General features: G+C 43.9%; 3 protein-coding genes across 3 annotated transcripts in view; 1 reads left to right on the plus strand and 2 right to left on the minus strand.

Moving 5' to 3' along the window:
- Nucleotides 1–717, minus strand: part of AKR1A1 (aldo-keto reductase family 1 member A1) — a 35,351-nt gene extending 34,634 nt beyond the window's left edge. The window contains exon 1 of the mRNA XM_049618660.1: nt 702–717. The gene's annotated coding sequence lies outside the window, so the exon portion shown is untranslated. The remainder of the gene's footprint in view (nt 1–701) is intronic.
- On the plus strand, nt 461–14,577 carry PRDX1 (peroxiredoxin 1). The gene is made up of 6 exons (XM_049618681.1): nt 461–562; nt 2,576–2,692; nt 5,293–5,446; nt 5,825–5,947; nt 6,699–6,829; nt 14,225–14,577. Exons 2-6 carry the CDS (start codon nt 2,587–2,589, stop codon nt 14,308–14,310), a joined length of 600 nt encoding a protein of 199 aa, XP_049474638.1. The 5' UTR covers nt 461–562; nt 2,576–2,586; the 3' UTR covers nt 14,311–14,577.
- A 701-nt stretch (nt 14,578–15,278) lies between these two features.
- Nucleotides 15,279–19,913, minus strand: MMACHC (metabolism of cobalamin associated C). The gene is made up of 4 exons (XM_049618670.1): nt 19,687–19,913; nt 17,551–17,745; nt 16,666–16,818; nt 15,279–16,180 (listed from the first exon to the last, which is right to left on the minus strand). Exons 1-4 carry the CDS (start codon nt 19,765–19,767, stop codon nt 15,761–15,763), a joined length of 849 nt encoding a protein of 282 aa, XP_049474627.1. The 5' UTR covers nt 19,768–19,913; the 3' UTR covers nt 15,279–15,760.
- Nucleotides 19,914–19,962: the final 49 nt, after the last annotated feature.

Here is a 19,962-nt window from a genome sequence, read left to right on the forward strand (position 1 = left end):
CAGCTGTGGAAGGAGCGGATGGGAGAAGTAAAGCAGCAATCCTGTGATCAGAACAATTAAGGAAGTTGTCTACCGAGGATCAGCAATAGGGCAGAGGCTGGGGGGATGGGGTGGAATCTTTGAGAAACATTTGGATAGTTTTCAATGCTTCGTATGGATCAGACGTGATCCTCCGTGGACGGCAACAGGACCCTGGTCTCGGCCTTGAGCGCAAGACACGCAGGGCCCCCCCCCCCCTCACAGAGACCCAGATTAACCGAGGCATTATGGATTTGGAAACTGTAGCTCTCAGCTCTCCGACCCCAAAGGTCGGGGGCAAGGAGGGGTATTCGTACCTTCCGCGTCCTAGCCCGCCCACAACGAGGAAAGTGCTGACTCATTCTGGCGGGGCGCTTTCAATCGGGGCGGGGCTCGGACCAGATCCCCCTCCTCTCTCCACCTCTTACACCCCCGGCCCTCTCTGACTCTCGCGAGAGCCCTATAGGCTATAAAAGCAGTGCCTCCCGCGTGCTTCACGCGTTTTCTTCCTGGCTGGCTTTTAGTGTGATCTGCTTTAGACCAGGTAAGAGGCGCCCCTATACCCCTGTTGTCGCCTTTTCCTCGTCCATCCGGGGACCTGCCCTACTCGGTTTGGGTTGTTGTGACGGGGGAGGCGGCTCGGCGAGGTGTGGCGCGCTTGAGAGTGGTTAGGTGGTACGTACACCCTCCAGTGGGCCCTCCGTAGAGATGCGGTGACTTGTTTAAACCCCGAAGCTAATGTCGGCTCGAGTTTCCTCTTCCCCCTGCAACCCGAGCAGAGGGCGCTCATTGGCTTGGTATGGCGCCGGGGCGGACTCGTGGTAGTAGTGGGCTCTCCGACTAGCCTTCTGGGCGCGGCGGGTTCGGGAAGCTTCTAGAATGGACCTGGAAACTGACCTGAGGCTACCCGCCCGACGTGTGGTAGAGGCAAAGGCTTTTCCCGGTCCTCAGCTGTGACTAGATGAGGAGTTTCGGATATGAAGATTCCCTTCCCTGTATCTATTTTTTTCATTTACGGAATATTGTGGTGGTCCCAAATGCCTCTGTGAAGACTGCGCATTTTTTTTTTCTGGTGCTTTCCGAAGTGTTGGGGTGATGATAGCAGTGGCAGGAGGTTACCAAAAGTAGAGTTTGGGGGTGTGGCGGAGTTTGGGGGCGGATCCTCGGAGGGTGCCTACAAAGGGCTTAAGGTCCAACAGCCTTCCCCTCGCTAAGTTGGACTTTAGCGGACGTGGGGGCCGTCTGGAAAAGCAGGTTTGGACGTGAAGTGCCTTTATGTTGGTCACACCCTATATATTTGGTCGCCAAGTTGGAGCGTGCCTTACTAGTTAAAAAAAAATTTTTTTTTAATGTTTATGTTTGAGAGAGCGAGAGCAGGGGAAAGGCGGAGAGGGAGACACAGAATTTGAAACAGTCTCCAGGCTCTGAGCTGTCTGTCCGTACGGTGCCTAAAGCGAGGCCCGAACTCCGGATCGCCGAGATTATGACCTGATCCAAAGCAGGTCGGAAGCTTAACCGACTGAGCCACCCAGGCGCTGCTTTTTTGTTGTTAAAAGTGTGTGTTAAGCAGTAAAGTTTGCAGTGATTGGGGCACCTGGGTGGCTTGGTCGGTTGAGCGTCCAACTTCCGCTCAGGTCATGATCTCCCCTTTAGTGGTTTAGAGCCCCGCATCAGGCTCTCTGCACTTCCCTCGCTGGTGCTCTCTCTCAAAAATAAATATTAAAAAAAAGTTTTCAGTGATCGATGCTCACAACGTTTTTGGTTGTGGTGCTATGCACCAAAAAACTTTGGGACTTGGAAAATTAGCTTGCTGCTTTCAAACTGATGGCGTACTGGGTTAGCTCTTAAATCCTTATCTTTGTTTCCACTTGGGTGAATCCAGTGCAGCATTGCTTTTTAGCAATAGACTCTCGTTGTCCTGGCCCCAGGTCAGAAACCCATTTTTGTAAGCACTTCAAGTGCTTAAAACACAACCCCTGAAGTTTTGGAATTTAGTAGATGCCAGAATAGTGGTCTTGCCTCTTAAAAAATTGGATTGCTTTAGGGTGTGTGCTCTTGTGGGCAAATGTACCTGGAGAAACGTCAAGTGTGCTTACTGAATTATGAAGGCCGATGAAGGTGCAGTCCAGGGAAAGGGAGGGGTGGCAACATGATCACATCTAGGAATCAGACACTGGCATTGTTCATTTGGGCTCAGGTTTGGGGCTGAACCTTCCTTTGTTTCTTTATGTATAATGAAAATACAGAAGGAAAGTGCCTTTGCACAAATCCTGTTTTAGAAAAAGTAATAGAGGTTACTTTAGTTTATAAAGAAATTGCTGTATTTAAGTGAAAATGATACTCAGACATGGAGTATCTGGTTTTGTTTCAAAAGATGGAAAGCTCAGTTTATGCTTCTTACTAATGTAAAAATTAATGTATATGTTCAGGGCCACTGGACAATTCTTTTATCATTCTACAGCTAAGGTTTTAAGTAGATGAAATGTGCTGGTTATCTAAAAAAAAAAAAAAAAAGTAAGGCTTGTTTCTAATTCATTTCCTCTTTTAGCTTTTTCAGCTGATAGTAAGATGTCTTCAGGAAATGCCAAAATTGGGCATCCTGCCCCCAACTTCAAAGCCACGGCTGTTATGCCAGATGGCCAGTTCAAAGACATCAGCCTATCTGACTACAAAGGTGAGAGTAATTACTTTAGATTCATTAAAATTGAATTACTTTAGGGGCACCTGGGTGGCTCAGTTGCTTGAGCATCCGATTTCAGCTCAGGTCATGATCTCCTGGTTCGTGAGTTCGAGCCCTACTTCGGGCTCTGTGCTGACAACTCAGCCTGGAGCCTGCTTCAGATTCTGTGTCTCCCTCTCCGACCCTCCCCCGCTCATGCTCTCTTTCTCTTAAAAAAATAAACATTAAGACTTAACTATTTTACAGTTTAAGGTGGCTCATTAGGTTTCTGTATCTGTCATGTTTGATTGTAAAATGAATTTATATATTGTAGGTCACTATCTTTAGGGTAGGAGGCCGTTTACCTACATGTTGGAGTAGTGATTACCAACCATGTTCATGGGGGTAGACTTTAGGTTCAGACTGCTATGGAAAAAGCCCATGCTTCATTATGTCTGGATATATTAGTTCAGTTATCTTCTCAGTACTCAGTTGTATTATCTTGGAGATCTCAGTATTTCATTGAAAGCTCAAGTTTTTGGGGCTTAAGCTGCTTATTAAGTTTTTGAAATAATGTATGGCACAGCTGCTATAATAGGCAGAAGGCTTAGGTACATTCCCTTGACTGTTTTGCCCCAAGAGAAGAGTTGATGGTACAGTTGGAACAACTCTTCCTGTTACAGTTTCATGCAAACACTTGGCAAATTCTAATGAGGCTCTTCTTTTTTTTTTTTTTTTTTTTCGTGTTAAACCTTAACAGTCCTAGAACAGCTGCGTTTTCTGGGATAATTGATACAAATTCCTTGAAATGCGAACCTGAAACTCCAGTTTTAAGTGTACCTTTCTTAGTAGTGTGGTAATTAGTTCCTAGACTCGGCTTTTGCATGAACATGTGACTAAGGTTTCCTAACGCAGCACACTTGTTTGGAATGAGAAGCAAGTAAGAGGGGCCCTATGGAGGGAAGCTCCTCTGGCAAACAGGATAAGTAGCACCATGGGGAGGTGACCCTGGCCCAAGGGTTTAGAAAGAGCTGCTCTCTGTCCTCCAGGGCTTGACCTGAGGTTTCAAAGTGCTTGTTAGGCAAAGCCCTGGAGAGGTTGTTTAGATGAGTGAGTTTCTACTGATTTTGGTTTTCAGAGTAAATGTCAAAAGGAGCACCTTACTTTGGTTTTCAGACATTGCTGCTACCTGGAAATGAGTGAATATTTGGAACTGTTTTAATAATTCAGCCCATTAGGTGTGGTGAAAGGCTGCTTGGCCAGTTGAAGATCTACTTCTATTGGTAATCTGAGTGACCTCAGTAAAATTTACACTAGAGATCCTGTTACCTTTCAGGACTTTTGAAACTTTTGCCTCAAGAAATTTTTCTTGTCCTATTAGGCTTGTTGGATTTGTGCTGATTCAGGTGATCACTTAAACCTTACCTGTCCCGTTGATGTGGTTCATTGTGGAAGAAGCACAAAAGGCATTTTGTTTTGTTTTTCTTTATTGCTTTGTAGCATGGAATCCAGTAATTGAGCTTCTCCTGTGGGCTAATTGTAATCATTGGCATTAGGCTATCTAGTAGGTATTTGCATCCTTGGTTTTGCTTTTCTTCATTGGAGAACTTGGTGTTTGTGCTAACTTTTTTTTTAATGTTTATTTTTGAGAGAGACCGTGTGTGAGCGGGGAGGGGTAGAGAGAGAGAGGGAGACACCAAATCTGAAATAGGCTCCAGGCTCCGAGCACAGAGTCGGACGTGGGGCTCAAACTTGGGAACGGGGAGATCATGACCTGAGCTGAAATCGGAGGCTTAATCCAACTTCACCACGGAGCCATTCAGGCCCCCTCCTGTGCTAATTAAAAAAAAAAAAATTTTTTTTTAATGTTTGAGACAGACTGAGCATGAAGGGGGAGGGTCGGAGAGAGAGGGAGACACAGAATCTGAAGCAGGCTCCAGGCTCTGAGTTGTCAGCACAGAGCACGATGCAGGGCTCAAACTCACAGACTGAGATCATGACCTGAGCCAAAGTCGGAAGCTCAATGGACTGAGCCACCCAAGTGCCCCCCTCCTGTGCTAATTTTAACTACCTAGAGATACAGATCAAACTGAACGGTGTTTATCTTATAATTGGCAGCTAGTGAGGAGACAGGAAAATAAAGCACAGAACTGAAAGGAACTTTTTTTAATACAGGCTTTCCTGCCACAAGATGTTCTAAAAGTAGCTGCTAGGAGACATCTGTGTTGAGTGTTGGTGTTTAGCAATTGTTTATAAAAAGGCTTTTTTTCCTCAGAGAAAAATGCCTTTAGGTTTTTATTTTTAAAAAAAATATTTTATTTTGAAAGAGAGGGCACAAGTGAGGGGCAGAGAGAGGGAGAGAGAATCCCAGGAGGGGCAGAGAGAGAAAGAAGTAGAGCTTGAACCTGGGCCTAAGTCAGATGCTTAAACGACTGAGTCACCTAGGTGGCCCAAGGTTTTATCTTAAATATCAGCACCCAACAGGGGGCTGAAACTCAAAGCTGGGAGATTAGAGTCACACACACCACCCACTGAGCCAGCCAGGTGCACTTTGTAAAGCAAGGAAGTATGTTTCAAAGGCAAACTTGTGGCTTTTCCTCCCCCTCCCTCCCCAGGAAAATACGTTGTGTTCTTCTTTTACCCTCTTGATTTCACCTTTGTGTGCCCCACGGAGATCATTGCTTTCAGTGACAGAGCGGAAGAATTTAAGAAACTCAACTGCCAAGTGATTGGTGCTTCTGTGGATTCTCATTTCTGTCACCTGGCATGGTAAATCTCTTGGTCAACTTTTGCATATGAACTTTGAACTAAGCCGCAACTGGGACTGGAGGCTTTGATAATAGACTTGCTCAAGTATTGCCTTCTGGCTTCTGATGGAAGGAGTGTGCAACGGCTGTGACTTCTTGTTGCTCTCATCTGGCAGCAAAGAAGAAGCAACCTGGGTTGCAGCTGAGTATCCTGGTGACCTTAACTGTCTTCAGGCACTCACTTTACTGCTGGAAAAAGTTTGAAGTCTTTTGGGGATTAAATTACAGTTACTTCACATTACATTAGGAATGTTGAAAAAGGGAAGGAATAGAAACAGTTAATGCTTTTGCTACACAAGAGTTTAAATGAATGTGATTGTATGTGTGCCTTTTGCTGTAGGATCAACACACCCAAGAAACAAGGAGGACTGGGACCCATGAACATTCCCTTGGTATCAGACCCCAAGCGTACCATTGCTCAGGACTATGGAGTCTTAAAGGCTGATGAAGGCATCTCATTCAGGTATATACCTACCAGTGGGCTGTCATCAAAATTATCTGATTGACTTGAGGGCCTTTTTTATTTGGAGAAAGATAGGACCCTGATCTGTAGACTCTTTTGTGTGTGTGTTTTTTTTTCCCCTCCAGTTAATTTACTGAGAAATAATTGACGTACGTTACTGAATAAGTTTATTTTTAACTTTTTAATTTTACTTATTTAAATTTTACTTTATTTTTTAAATTTATTTTGAGAGAGAAGAGAGCACATGAGTAAGGGGGATGCAGAGAAGGGGAGAGAGGATCCCAAGCATGCTCAGCGTGTAGAACCTGATGGAAGGGCTCAGTCTCCCGAACCATGACATGACCTGAGCCCAAATTTAGATTTTATTTTTTAAGTAATCTTTACTTCCAACGTGGGGCTCGAACTCACAACCCTGAGATCAAGAGTCATATGCTTTACCAATTAAGCCAGCCAGGCTCCCCCATCACTACATGTGTTTAAAGTGTACAGCATGGTGATCTAATCTCCTTCCTTCTTGCCTTTCCTTTCTCTCTCTCCCTCCCTCTTTCTCTCCTTCCTCATCTGTATGCCTAAGACCTGAAGGTCGAGAGTAGTACGATTTTCCAACTGAGCAGGGGTTGGCGGGGGATGCTTCTTCACTAGAGGCAAAGCCAGTGCAAGTCTGGGAGGCCAGCACATTTTCATTTCCATTGCAAGCAGTTTCCAAACTGATAATTGCATCTCTCTCAAGCCTTCAATCTCTTCTTCCCAGGGGCCTCTTTATCATTGATGAGAAAGGTATCCTTCGACAGATCACAGTAAATGACCTTCCTGTCGGCCGTTCTGTGGATGAGACTCTGAGACTAGTTCAGGCCTTCCAGTTTACTGACAAGCATGGGGAAGGTAAGCCAATTCACCTAGTGACTTGACAATAGAATGGTGGTAGGATACGAAAGATGGCAGGAACATGGTCTACCAAATGAGAAAAATCTGTTTCTCCAAGAAATTGAAGTCTCTGCATTGTACTGGGTTGTGGGGGTGAGATAATGGAAAAGCTTGGGGAAGAGAATATAAAGGTTTTTTGTTCCAGCTCCACATTCCCAGCTTCTGCCCTGCTCATTTAGAATCACTGCTGAAGCCTTTAAGTTATTAAAGGAGTGTAGGAGGATTTCATAGGTGTATAAGGACAAAACAAAAGGCTTGAGAATTATATCTAGAGATAAAGCATGCCATTCTTGACAAGTGTTTATTGGGAGAGGAGCTTAATCCCTGTGGTCCGTATTTGTTTTATGATCCTTTTTAAACACAAATCTAAGACCAGTTTTGAATTTTGGAAACTATAAATAGGGCTAAGATAACTTGCCCAAGGACAGTGGACAGATACAGCTAATACTTTTTTTTAATCTTCTTAAATACATTCTAAAAAATAAAAAACATTTTATTGTACAGCGTTGTTGTTGTATTTGTAAGAATTACACTCTGCAAATAACCAAATTATGTAAATGTTTAAAACTTTTTTGAAGGAAGAGGGTTAGGGATAGAGGGTTTCAAATGAAATATCCAGGTTCTTCATTAGACATTTGAGGATCAAAGACTTTTTTGTTAAATTTTTTAATTTTAATTTTTTGTTTAGAATGCCTGTGAGTGAGGGAGGGGGCAGGGGGAGAGAGAATGTGAAGCAGACTCCATGCTTAACATGGAGTCTGACACAGGGCTCATTCCCATGACCCTTGGATCATGATCTGAACCAAAAAGAAAGAGTTGGGCACTCAACTGGCTGAGCTACCCAGGTACCCCAAAGATAATGTTTTACAAGGTTGTCCTTAGAGAATCTACACATCACTAAAGAGATTCAATTTAGGGTTTTTTACCTAGCATTTTAGAGAGTGTAGACCTTTCTTTTCCTATTTATCCAGCATTAGTACTTTCCTTCTAATATTCTTTTTTTTTTTATTTTTTTAACGTTTATTTATTTTTGAGACAGAGAGAGAAACATAGCATGAACGGGGGAGGGGCAGAGAGAGAGGGAGAGAGAGAGAGAGGGAGACACAGAATCGGAAGCAGGCTCCAGGCTCTGAGCCATCAGCCCAGAGCCCGATGCGGGGCTCGAACTCGCGAACCGCGAGATCGTGACCTGAGCTGAAGTCAGACGCCCAACCGACCGAGCCACCCAGGCGCTCCTCCTAATAATATTCTTACTGCAGTATGATAAAGTACTGAACTACTTGATCCCAGCTTTTGAGTTTGTAAGGGTGTAGCTGTTTTTTTGTTTTTTTGTTTTTTTTTTAAGTTTAATTTTGAGGGAGGGAGAGCGAGAGATCCCAAGGAGGCTCCATACTGTCCGTGCAGAGCCTGATGCAGGGCTCAAAACCACAAACTGTGAGATGACCTGAGCCAAAGTTAGATGCTTAACCGACTGAACCACCCAGGTGCCCCTAGATGTTTTTTAAGTTTTTGAGACTGTGCCAGAGCATGTGCACAAGCAGGGAAGGGGCAGAGAGAGAGATAGACAGGGAGAGAGAGAATCCCAAAGAGGCTCCACGCAGTCAGCACAAAGCCTGAAGTGGGGTTTGATCTCACAGACCTTGAGATCACGACCTCAGTTGAAATCAAGAGTGGGAAACTTAACCAACTGAGCCACCCAGGTGCCCCAAGGCTGTAGCTTTTTTTACTTTTTCCCCCTCACTGGAGTATAGTTGTTGCTGGAATGAGACAACCTTATCTTAAGAGTTAGTTTAGTTTTTTAAGACTTAGCTCCTGAGGCTACAGGTGCTGGGTATGTGGGGAATGGAGGTCTTGAAGCCTACACCTTTCCAAGCTTAACATAATTGAGGATGAGAAGGACAAGATAGTTATTTTGTTTTTAATTTTTTTTAATGTTTATTTTTGAGGGAGACCGAGCACGAGCAGGGGAGGGACAGAGAGGGAGACACAGAATCCAAAGCAGGCTCCAGACTCAGCTGTCAGCACAGAGCCAGACATGGGGCTTGAACCCATGAACCATGAGATCATGACCTGGGCCCAAGTAGACTACTTAAGCAAGTGAGCCACCCAGGTGCCCTAAGGACAGAATAGTTGTGATCAAGTGCTACTGATGTCAAATCAGGTGCACAAGTGTACTTCAATAAATTTGTCTTACAACGTTCCATTTTCTTTCTCTAGATAATAAACAGTTCAGACTAGTTTTCTAAGGCCCATTTCACCTCTGATTTTGTGGTAAAGAACATGGAAGTTGATAAGAGTTGGAATTGATGATGTCTCTTAGGGGAACCGAAAAGTGATAGTTTGGCTAGAGGGGAACGCTAGTATGAATCCATGAGCGCTGATACCCAAAGGCACCATTTGCGGAAGCTTGTGTGGATTGAAGGAGCTGACTGCTGCTGAGACTGCCTCCTGGTGGGGGATGAGATTCAGCACAAAGAAGTTGCTGAGGAGTGTTGTTAAAGCCCTTTATTGAACTTCCTAGCACCTTGCATATAGGTGAGACTTGAACCCAAGCTTTCATAACTGAAGATTGCTTCTTCAGAGTCTTGGTCTCTTCTTTCCATCTCACTAGAACAGGCATGGCTTGTTGTGTGTAGCCTTTATGATTTATATGATAATTGCCATTTGAGAGCGTATGAATACCAAACATGGTATGTGAGGTACTTAGCGTGTGTTATTTGACAGATAACTCTACATTTCTATTTTTTGATGTAATTGACATATAACGTCAGTTTTAGGTATACAGTGAAATTCAGTTTCATTTGTATTTATATATTCTATGTTCCTGTGTTTTCAAGTTTTTATTTAAATTCCAGTTAACATAATGTAACCGTTTCAGGTGTAAAACTTAGCGATTCATCACTTACAATACCAGTGCTCTACACAAGTGCCCTCCTTCATACCCATCACCCATTTAACCCATATCCTGCCCCTCCATTCCCTCCAGTAACCCTGTTTTTTTTCTTAATTTTTTTTTTTTTTAACGTTTATTTATTTTTGAGACAGAGAGAGACAGCATGAACGGGGGAGGGTCAGAGAGGGAGACACAGAATCTGAAACAGGCTCCAGGCTCTGAGCTGTCAGCACAGAGCCCGACGCAGGGCTCGAACTCATGGACCGTGAGATCGTGACCTGAGCCGAAGTCGGCCGCTTAACCGACTGAGCCACCCAGGCGCCCCTTCTTAATTTTTTAATGTTTATTTTTGAAGGAGAGAGAGACAGAATGTGAGTGGAGGAGGGGGCAGAGAGGGAGGGAGACACAGAATCAGAAACAGGCTCCAGGCCCTGGAGCTGCCAGCACAGAGCCCAACACAGGGCTCAAACTTGAGTAATTGAGGTCATGACCTGAGCTGAAGTCAGATGCTTAACCTACTGAGCCACCCAGGTGCCCCTCAGTTTGTTTTCTGTAGTTGAGAAACTACGTTGTTATTTTTGAGGACTCAAACGAATATTTTAAATACAGTATTTATTCATAGTAAATGTGGAAACCAAACCAAATTCACAGCTGTTCTTTTTTTTTTTTTTTTTTTTTAATTTTTAAAATGCTAAAAAGTCCCTCTTGAGGGCTGTTTTGGAAGTTTCTTATACTGAGGTTACCATGACTATGTCACTTTTTCCTTGGAGAGTCATGCTATTTTGAAAGGTGGTTTATGTGGGGCTTAACCAGTTCTTCTGTACCCCATGTTCTGAGAAAACCAACACTGCTGGGTATGAGTGAAACATGCAAGTGTGGTTCTTTCTGTCTTGTCACTGATAACTGGTTATATATATATATATTTTTTTTAACATATATTCTTAAGTGCCATGAACCTTTACTGCCCATGAGAATAAGTTGGCAAGGTTTTTCTGGTTCATTATTCCTATCTTTGTGTCATGATTTATAATTGGGCTTTTCTTTTTTATTTATTTATTTATTTATTTTTTATTTTTTAATATATGAAATTTACTGTCAAATTGGTTTCCATTGGGCTTTTCTTTTAAAGGTTATATGTTTTCTAAGACCAACTTTGTTGGTTCCCTGTTCACATCTACTGTCAAACTTTTGGCTGGCTCTCGCCTGGTCTCTGCTTATTTGCTGTTCTTTGTTCTCTAGCTTTTTTATGCTTTAGGGACCTGTGTTTTAACCCTTTGGTGCTAATAAAGCTAATAATTGTAACAATCAAGTGAAGATTCCAGGAAAGTAATGGATGGCAGCTGGGTCATCTATACTTTGTTCCCAGACAGCTGGTTGCAGAGTGACATCTAAGGCTATGATATCCTTGGACTGAAAGGGGCTCCCCTTCTCTCACTTGAGCAAGAGAGATTTGCTGCTTCATTATTGGACTTGGTGACTATGTGTCTCCTAGAAGATGGAATAGCAAATGGAAGTGAAAAATCAGAGATTGGTTTCCTTGCTTCTCTCTCCTCAGGTTAGCCCAAGGAGCATTGCTGGCTCAGGATTATAGGAAAAGGTTAAAAGCTATGCTTTCTGCATAAATGTATGAAAGATTCAAATGCAGACCTTTGTTTACCATGGGGTAGAAGGCACTTACTTAGACAAATAGGGCCTGTTATGGGGGTCCTGCCCCCATGTATTTCAGGCTGTCCAGTTTGGCAGTTAACACTGAGGAGGCAAACTGGTTGCTATCTTCAGATCCTCCAAGGGCTGTCAGAAGGAAGAAGCAGCTTAGTGTTAACTGTTGTTACACAGTCCTAGCTTTGTTTGTTTAGCTTATTTCTTGGTATGTAGACAAATCGTGATTTTGTTTTTTTTTTTGGTTTTTTTTGTTTTTTGTTTTTTTGTTAAGAGCCTGTAAACTGGGGCAGAGGGGCAGAGGGAGAGAGAATCTTAGGCTCCACCCTCAGCATGGAATCCAATGCAGAGCTCAATCCTACAACCCTGGGATCATGATCTGAGCCAAAATCAAGAGTCGGACACTGAACTAACTAAGCCACCCAGGCACCTCTAAAGTTTTTAGATTTTTAATGCAATACAGTGTGGCCTAATCTGTCATTAAGTGTATAATTCAGTGGCATTAATTGCATTCACAATTTTGTGTATCCATCACCAGTACTTTCTGAATGTTTTCATCATCCCAAATAGCTATAACCATTAAGCATTAACTCCCCATTCCCCTTTCCTTCCAGCCCTTGGTAAATTCTACTTTCTCTGTCTATGAGTTTGTCTATTCTAGATATTTCATGTAAGTGAAATCATACGATATTTGTCCATCTATGTTTGGTTTCTTTCACTTAGCATAATGTATTCGAGATTCTCAAGGTTCATGTTGCAGTGGGTATCAAAACTTTCTTTTTTAAGGCTGAATAATACTCCATTTTATGTATATATGTCCTATTTATTCTTTCATTTCTTGATGGACACAGTTTTTTATCTTTTGGCTGTTGTGAATAATGCTGCTAGAGTAATGGTGAACAGGTATCTGAATCTTTGTTCCTATTTATTTTGGGTATTTACATTAGAAGTGTAATTGCTGGGTCATGTAGTTCTGTTTAGCTTTTTCAAGAATTGCCAAACTCTCTTCTATAGCAGCTGCACCATTTTACATTCCCACCAGTAATATCAAGGATTCTCTACAACCTTGCCAACACTTGGTCTTTTTCCTTTCTTTCTTTTTTTTCTTTTTCTTTTTCTTTTTCTTTTTTTTTTTTTTTTTTTTTTTTAATAAATGCTATATAGCCTGGTGGGTGTGAAGAGGTGTCATTGTGCTTTTGATTTGCATGTCCCTAATGAATAGTGATATTGAGCATGTTTTCATGTGCTTATTGACCATTTGCATATCTTTAGAGAAATGTCTACTCAAGTCCTTTGCCTGTTTTGAGCTAGGGTGTCTTTTGTTGAGTTGTGGGAGGTTTTTTTTTGTTTTTTGTGGGGTTTTTTTGGTAAAAGTTCTTTTTCTAAGTTTGAGAGAGACAGCAAGTGGGGAAGGGACAGGGAGAGAAAGGAAGAGAGAGAATTGGCAAGTGGGGCATAAATTTGACATGGGGCTCAAACTCACGAACCCTGTGAGAACCAAGAGTCAGATGCTTAACCGACAGTCACCCAGGCGAGTTCACTGGATGTCTTCAGTTGTGGGAGTTCTTTATACATTTTGGATATTAATCCCTCATCAGATACATGATGGGTAAATATTCCCATTCTGTGTGTTAACTCTTAAAATGTCCTTTTTGGGGCACCTTTGTGGCTCAGTCAGTTAAGCATCCAACTCTTGATTTTGGCTCAGGTCATGATCTTATGATTTGGGAGTTCCAGCCCAACATCAGGCTCTGTGTTGACATTGTGGAGCCTGCTTGGGATTCTGTCTCCCTCTGTTCCTCCCTGCTCACTCTCTCTCTCAGAATAAATGAAAATAAACTTTAAAAAAAAAAGCCTTTGTACAAAAGTTTATAATTTAGATCAAGTCAAATTTATCTGTTTATTGTTGCATGTGCTTTTATAATCCTATCTACGAATACATTTCCAAATCCAAGGTTGTGAAGTTCTGTTTTCTCCAGAGTTTATGATTTTAGCCCTTATCTTTAGGTTGACCCATTATTGAGTTGATTTTTTTTTTTTTTTTTTTTTTTTTAAATATGAGGTGTAAAATAGGGATCCACCTTCATTCTTTCTCATGTGGAAGTCCAGCTGGTCCCAGCACCATTTATTGAAGAGCAATTAAGATTTTTAAAAAGATACACATGAAGGGGTGCCTGGGTTGCTCAGTCGGTTAAGTGTCCGACTTTGGCTCAGGTCATGATCTCACGGTTTGGGAGTCCCGTGTTGGGCTATGTGCTGACAGTTCAGAGCCTGGAGCCTGCTTTGGATTCTGTCTTCTTTCTTTGCCCCTCCCCAACTTGTGCTCTGTTTCTCTGTGTCTCTCAAAAAATAAATAAATATAAAAAAATATATATACATGAAGCATACATAAAATAATTGAGGAAATACAAATACCAATTCATCCACTGTCTACGGTTAACAAATACATGTGTTTTTTTTTGCTGTATGTGCATTACGCAGATTATTTGTAGACCAAAGCATACAATTGAAGCTTGTAAAGTAGTTACTTAATTTCTTTAAATTTCAGGTGCTGCATGAATAAATTAGATACAATAGCATTAGGGCTGTGGTGAGGATTGAATTATGTTTGTAGTTATCCTTGCACTAAAAGACTTGAATTATCTCACACTATAGCATAAGTATTCTGGTTCCTGAGTGTTCAGCCTCTTAAGGTATCAGATTTGGTTTTGAGCCTTTTGTCTGTCACCCATTTGTCCATGGGAGGAGGGTGGAACTCACCACTGAGCAGGTTATTAATTGATAGTACTCTTCTCTTGCAGTGTGCCCAGCTGGCTGGAAGCCTGGCAGTGATACCATCAAGCCTGATGTCCAGAAGAGCAAAGAATATTTCTCTAAGCAGAAGTGAGCGCTGGGCCTTTTTAGGGCCCGGCTGCATTGGCTGGCCATGAAAACAAAATCTCTTTTGTACTATTGTCATGCTTAAGACACAAGACTTTAGATTCAGTGCAGATGTGGTATGGGATGGGACAGACCTTTCCTGCAGGGGTTGGGGAGGCCAGCCTTTCTTCCTCTGGAGAGAATGGCCCATGCTGTGCTATGGGGCAAGTCAACTGATGTGTACAGTAGTCGGGCATCACTTTTGATCTTTGTTTCTATTAAACTTGAACTGAGACCTTGTTGAGTCTTCATTTCAGGGGGCACCAGCTTTGATTTTAAGAGTAATTTACTCTCTGCTTTCCTTTTTTTAGGGTAAAATGAAGGTTGATAGCTGCCTCAGAATCAGAAAGTTACATGGGGGGGGGGGGGGCGGGATATGCAAGTAGACACAGGAAAGGAACTGAACCCAGGTGTTAACATTTTCACTACATTTGGGGGAGAAGAGCAAGATCTGCAGTGTTGGTCAAAACACTGCAATTTGTCCTATAGGTGAAGCATAAATTGCAGGTTGCAGATGGAGGCCCCAATGAGATTACTTGGGACATTTATACTATTGGGAGGGCTGCATGAGAACTTGAAGCTTGGCCTCTTCTGCTAAATGTCCGGTACTGGCTCTGTAGAAGATCAGAATTAGAGGCTTTGAAACTAAAAGGGGGAGGGGGAGACAAACTGCCCTGTTGTTTGTAGGGGAAGGCTACATTCATCTCCTTGTTCTGAGGTGGGAGGGGTATAGGGGAGGTGAAGGTGGGTTTCTCCTGAGCCCTTGTGGGTAAGAAAGATTCAAAACAGTCTGGTGTATTATGTACCCTTCCAGACATAAGCTAGTCTAGTCTATCCTCCTCCTCCCAAGCAAGACCTAAGAGCAGTACAGAATTCCCAGGGCTTTCAATGACAGCTCATACACCCCTTAATATAAAACAGGCATGGTTTCAAAAATGCTTTGCATGTGTTTGTTTATTCCCCACAACAAGCCTGTGAGGCAGGTGCCATTAGGTAGGAGATGATTGCCTTTTAGGCTCTGTAACAAGTAGGATCTTGGAGCACTGGAGAGAAATGGAAAGGAATAAATCCTGTATTTTAAGGTGGGAATTCTGGATCTGTCTTGTCTTCGACTTTTGACTAAATTTTTCTGAGCTTTGTTATCTTCACTGAAGAGCTCTATTACAATCCTTGTATCAAAAATATCGTACCCAGGCACCTGGGGTGGCTCATTTGGTTAAGCATCCAACTCTAGATCTCAGCTCATGTCTTGATCTCAGGATCGTGAGTTCTAGCCCAATGTTGGGCTCCACACTGGGCATGAAGCCTGTTTAAACAAAAATATTGTACCCAAAATAAAATATCTGGCCTTGCCAAAGCCAAAGGAGTTCTAGAGCCAAGTACCACTTATAAATAGGGATCTCAGAGGAGGGAGGATATCAAGGGCCAGGGGATGCAGGTGGTGAGATGCTGGGGCTGAGCCAGCCTCGGGCTCTGCTGGGATTCTGGGGCTTCTTGGGTGGGAGTGTGGTAAAAGGAAGCTCAGGTGATGCAGAGCTAGGATCCTCTGAGGGCTGGGCCAAGCCCAACAAAGCTAAGCGTTGGGCAGGTGGAGTAGAAAAGTAAGCCTTCTGTTCTTCTGAGTAACGCTCCTGTGGTGTTACAGCATCCCGGTATGTCCAGTCACGCCAGTGGAAATTAAAGCCTTCAAGCAGGGTGATTCGGGCAGCTCTTGTAGGTACACAGTCCAGGGGCTTTGTGGGTGGCAGATCTGGCACCTCTACTCCTGGCAGCAGCATTACTCCTCGGATGGCAAACCAGCCTCCGTATCGGGGATGTATGCACACACCTGATATGTGCTGAGGAGATGGTAAAGCAAGGTCATGGAGTAAGTCCAACTATCATCACTGCAAGCTAGGCTTGTTCATTTATTTTCAAGGAACACTGATTCCACATTTGAACCTCTCCTTTGGCTGGGTTCCCCTATTTCCTTTCATGGACAACCCTTTTCATGAGCTCACTTTGGCCATGAGGAACCTAGAAGGAAGGGTTTATTAAGCTGAGTCTCTGGCAACTTCCCAGTCTTACTGTTGGGTTTCCTGATTACTGCTCTACCCCTCCATCCTGTAACAAGATTTTAACAGACTAAGTTCTCTGACCTGATGTGTTCCCAGGCCGACTCCAGAAAGCATGTGGGGTTGGGGTCCTGACTAGGGCACACCTTTCCCTTGGATTGTGTCTACCAAATCATTTACCCAGGGTAGGTGGAAGAATGTGAATTGGTATCTTGAGGAGCCTTCACCATTTTCTCCCAGTCCCTACTCATTCACACTTGCCCTCTGACCTGGGTCCCCCAGGGGTCAGCCTCCACATCCTTCCGTTGGTAGTAGTAAGCAGCCCCTGCCACATGGGCTGCAGTCTGGGCCAGAATCTTGGGGCGCCGATTGGGGTGTACCTCGTAGTCAGCGATGACTTCCATTTGCAACTCTGGGAGGTTCTGGGATAGAGATGGAAGCTCATTTCAACATGAGAGGAATCATGACTTTGTCCTAGAGAGCCCTAGTTGTGTTAACCTGGTCCTGTCCTCAGAAGTTGTTTAAAGGGAAAACATGACCTTAAACTTGGGGGAGCTCCACTGTGAAGAAAATGATACTCTGTCCAGGAAGGCCCATATTTGAAGGGAAATAACAAGGTCTTGCTCACAAATGCCTATTACAAGGGGTGACTTGGCTCTGCCCTCCCAAGTCTCAGTGTGGAGGAAGACATGGCCCAGCTCTGGGGAGACCCGATGTATGTGTATATATATATATATATGTGTGTGTGTGCATGTGTCTGGTGGTGGTGGGGATATTGTTCTACCCTCAAAAGGCCCCAAAGACACACAAAATATCCAGGTCTAGGGCAAGGACAGGTGAAAGATGCTTAGGGGATGCTAGGCTTATTCCTATTTCACTTGGAGGCTAAGGGAAGTCTGGTTTGAAGTTCATGTAATTGCCCATCTGAGATAGGGTAAGTGAGATTGATTATAGACCTGGGGGGCTGCTAGAAGAAGGTGGCTGAAACTGGGCTAAGGAAGAATGGGGAGAGCTCACAATGTCAAAGATGCTCTAGCATAGCCCATCTGAAAGTGGCTCATAGCCGTAAGTAGGTCTAGATCCTGCACTGAGCTTAGAGTAGCTGAAAGCAGCTATGGGTTTGAAACCTGGGGGAATATATGAACCTTGCTCACCTTTCTAACACGGCCCAAGTGGTAGGCTACACACTGGTCCACAGGGTCAGTCAGTGGTCGGAGATGGCAACTCTGCAGGAAGGGTTTGAGGGCCCGGTCAAACATGGCAGGTGTGCTGAGTACCAGGAAGGCCAGGGTAGGTCCTGGCAGGGGTAGGTGGAAGGCTGGAGGCAGGAGTGCATTATACCATGCCACCTAGAACAGAGAGAAAATTCAGGCTACACAGGAGGGCCAATTTAGGCCTTTGTCACGTCCATACCTTGGCCCGGCATTCAAGGCCTCATACATCTTGGGCTGTCTCCATCTCATTCATTCAGTGAATGGATTTCTACTGATGCTGCATGATGTATATTTATGGGGGACTCCTCCACAGGGGAATCTGACAGGGAGTTTGGGATAAAGAGGCAGAGAATTCATGACTAAGAACCAAAAGAAACTACTGTGATTAGTGCAATGACAGGGCCTGATGAGGATCCTGTGAAACTAGAAAAGGCTTCTTGGAAGCTGTTTTTGAACGGTAGGAAGGAAACTGACAAGATGATGTAGGGAGAGAAAATCTGATGTTTTATTCTAAATAGAGGGCACAGCATTAACAAAGACATGCAAAAATGACATATTTGGAAAACAGCAAATTGTCTAGTTTGATAGAAGTGAAGGGTCTGTAAAGGGGAGCAGGAGAGAAGGGTGGAAAGATCAGTAGGTGTGAAATTATGACTGGTCTAGATACTAATTTAAGGAATATAGGTCTAATTTGGTGACAATGGGGGGGGGGGCTAGCCATTTAAGATTTAAGGAGGAAATGTACATGATCGGCTTTGGAAAGATCTGGCTGCAGTGTAAGGACAGGTTGAATGCAAAATGATAGCAAGCAGATTATTGCAGTAATCCAAACACAGAGGGGTTGGATGGAAGGGAATGGACTTGGGAGACTCAAGTGACAGATTCCTAAAGGTCTTGGTGTCTGACTGGATGTGGGGGAGGGAAAGGGTGAGAAGTAGGAGTCTAGTACAATAACTCTTACTACTCACCCAGTTCTACCTGACCCACCAAACATTCTCACTCTCTCCATACCTGCCATCCACCACTACCTCCACACCTTTACTTAAGCTGTTCCTGATATTTGGGATGTACATAATACTCTTTCCTTCTTTTCATATATAGCTCAACTCTATATTTTTTTCTGGGAAGTCCTTCTCAAGCTAGACCCAACATACTTTCACTATATTCTTTCCTAGCACTGCTGTGTGCCACTCAGTGGAAGGGGTGGGAGTGAGTTGTCTCTTAAGCATCAGGCAAAGGGCTCAACCTGAGTTGATTTAGCTTTGTGTCCAAGCACACAGCTCAGTACAAAGGGCACTGGATAAGGGGGAAGGATCTGTGTAAACAAGGGTAGGTAGTGGTGCCAGACTTCTGTGACAGGCGAGTGCACAGTTTCTGTATCCAGCCCAGCGCTGGTGATTGGCAACATCATGAATTAGCCCTCTGTTGGTAGATGGAACAAACCAGCCAATTGTTTGCTTGTTCAACAACAGGAATGCCCTTCCCCCCTCAAATAACCTAAATCTTAGCTACACAAACCTACAAGGCCTTGCTCTATCCTAACTCTTTAAGGAAGCTTTTTTTTTTTTTTTTTAAATGTTTACTTTTTGGGGAGAGAGACAGAGCAAGTGAGCGAGCGAGCTGGGGAAGGTCAGAGAGAGAGGGAGACGCAGAATCCGCAGCAGGCTCCAGGCTCTGAGCTGTCAGCACAGAGCCCAAGGCGGGGCTCGAACTTAGAAACCGACGCTTAACCGACTGAGTCACCCAGGCGCCCCTTCTGAAGGATGCTTCTCAAATGACTCTGACCCCACTGGTCACTTTCTTCCTGTAAATTATGGAGGTGGTAGAGCCACAAGATTACTGGCTTATGTGGTGTCTCCCATTCATCAATATGGCGTTATATGGGATTTCAAGGACAAACATGCGGCCGTTTCTCTACCTCTTTAACAAAGTCCCCATTGACACCATGTTCCCGTACGTCAGATGGACATGGGGCCAGAGGAGCTCGGGAAAGATCAGAAGGCTCTCGAGCTTCACGCCAATAGCACCGAGGCCAATCATACACCTCGCTCCAGCACCGCAGAGGGATAAACCAACCTGGAAGGGGTAAACCTCGAAGCCAAAAGGGCACAATGTGTCCTCGATCTTCTGCTTCAGTTCTGCGACTTGCAGCTCCATAGTGCACGCAACGCGCAGACCTTGCTGGGGAATGGAGTCTCAAGGATAACCTGGGCCGTTAAGTTTCAAGGTAGCTTGGACTCCATTTCCCAAGAACCACTGGGATCAGCAGCGGGGTAGCGTTGGCTCTATGCAATGCATCTTGGGATATGTAGTGCACTTGGTCCTTGGGTTCAACAGCTACAGAAGCAGAAA

Source organism: Panthera uncia (assembly GCF_023721935.1).
Source record: "Panthera uncia isolate 11264 chromosome C1 unlocalized genomic scaffold, Puncia_PCG_1.0 HiC_scaffold_4, whole genome shotgun sequence".
Classification (NCBI taxonomy): Eukaryota; Metazoa; Chordata; class Mammalia; order Carnivora; family Felidae; genus Panthera; species Panthera uncia.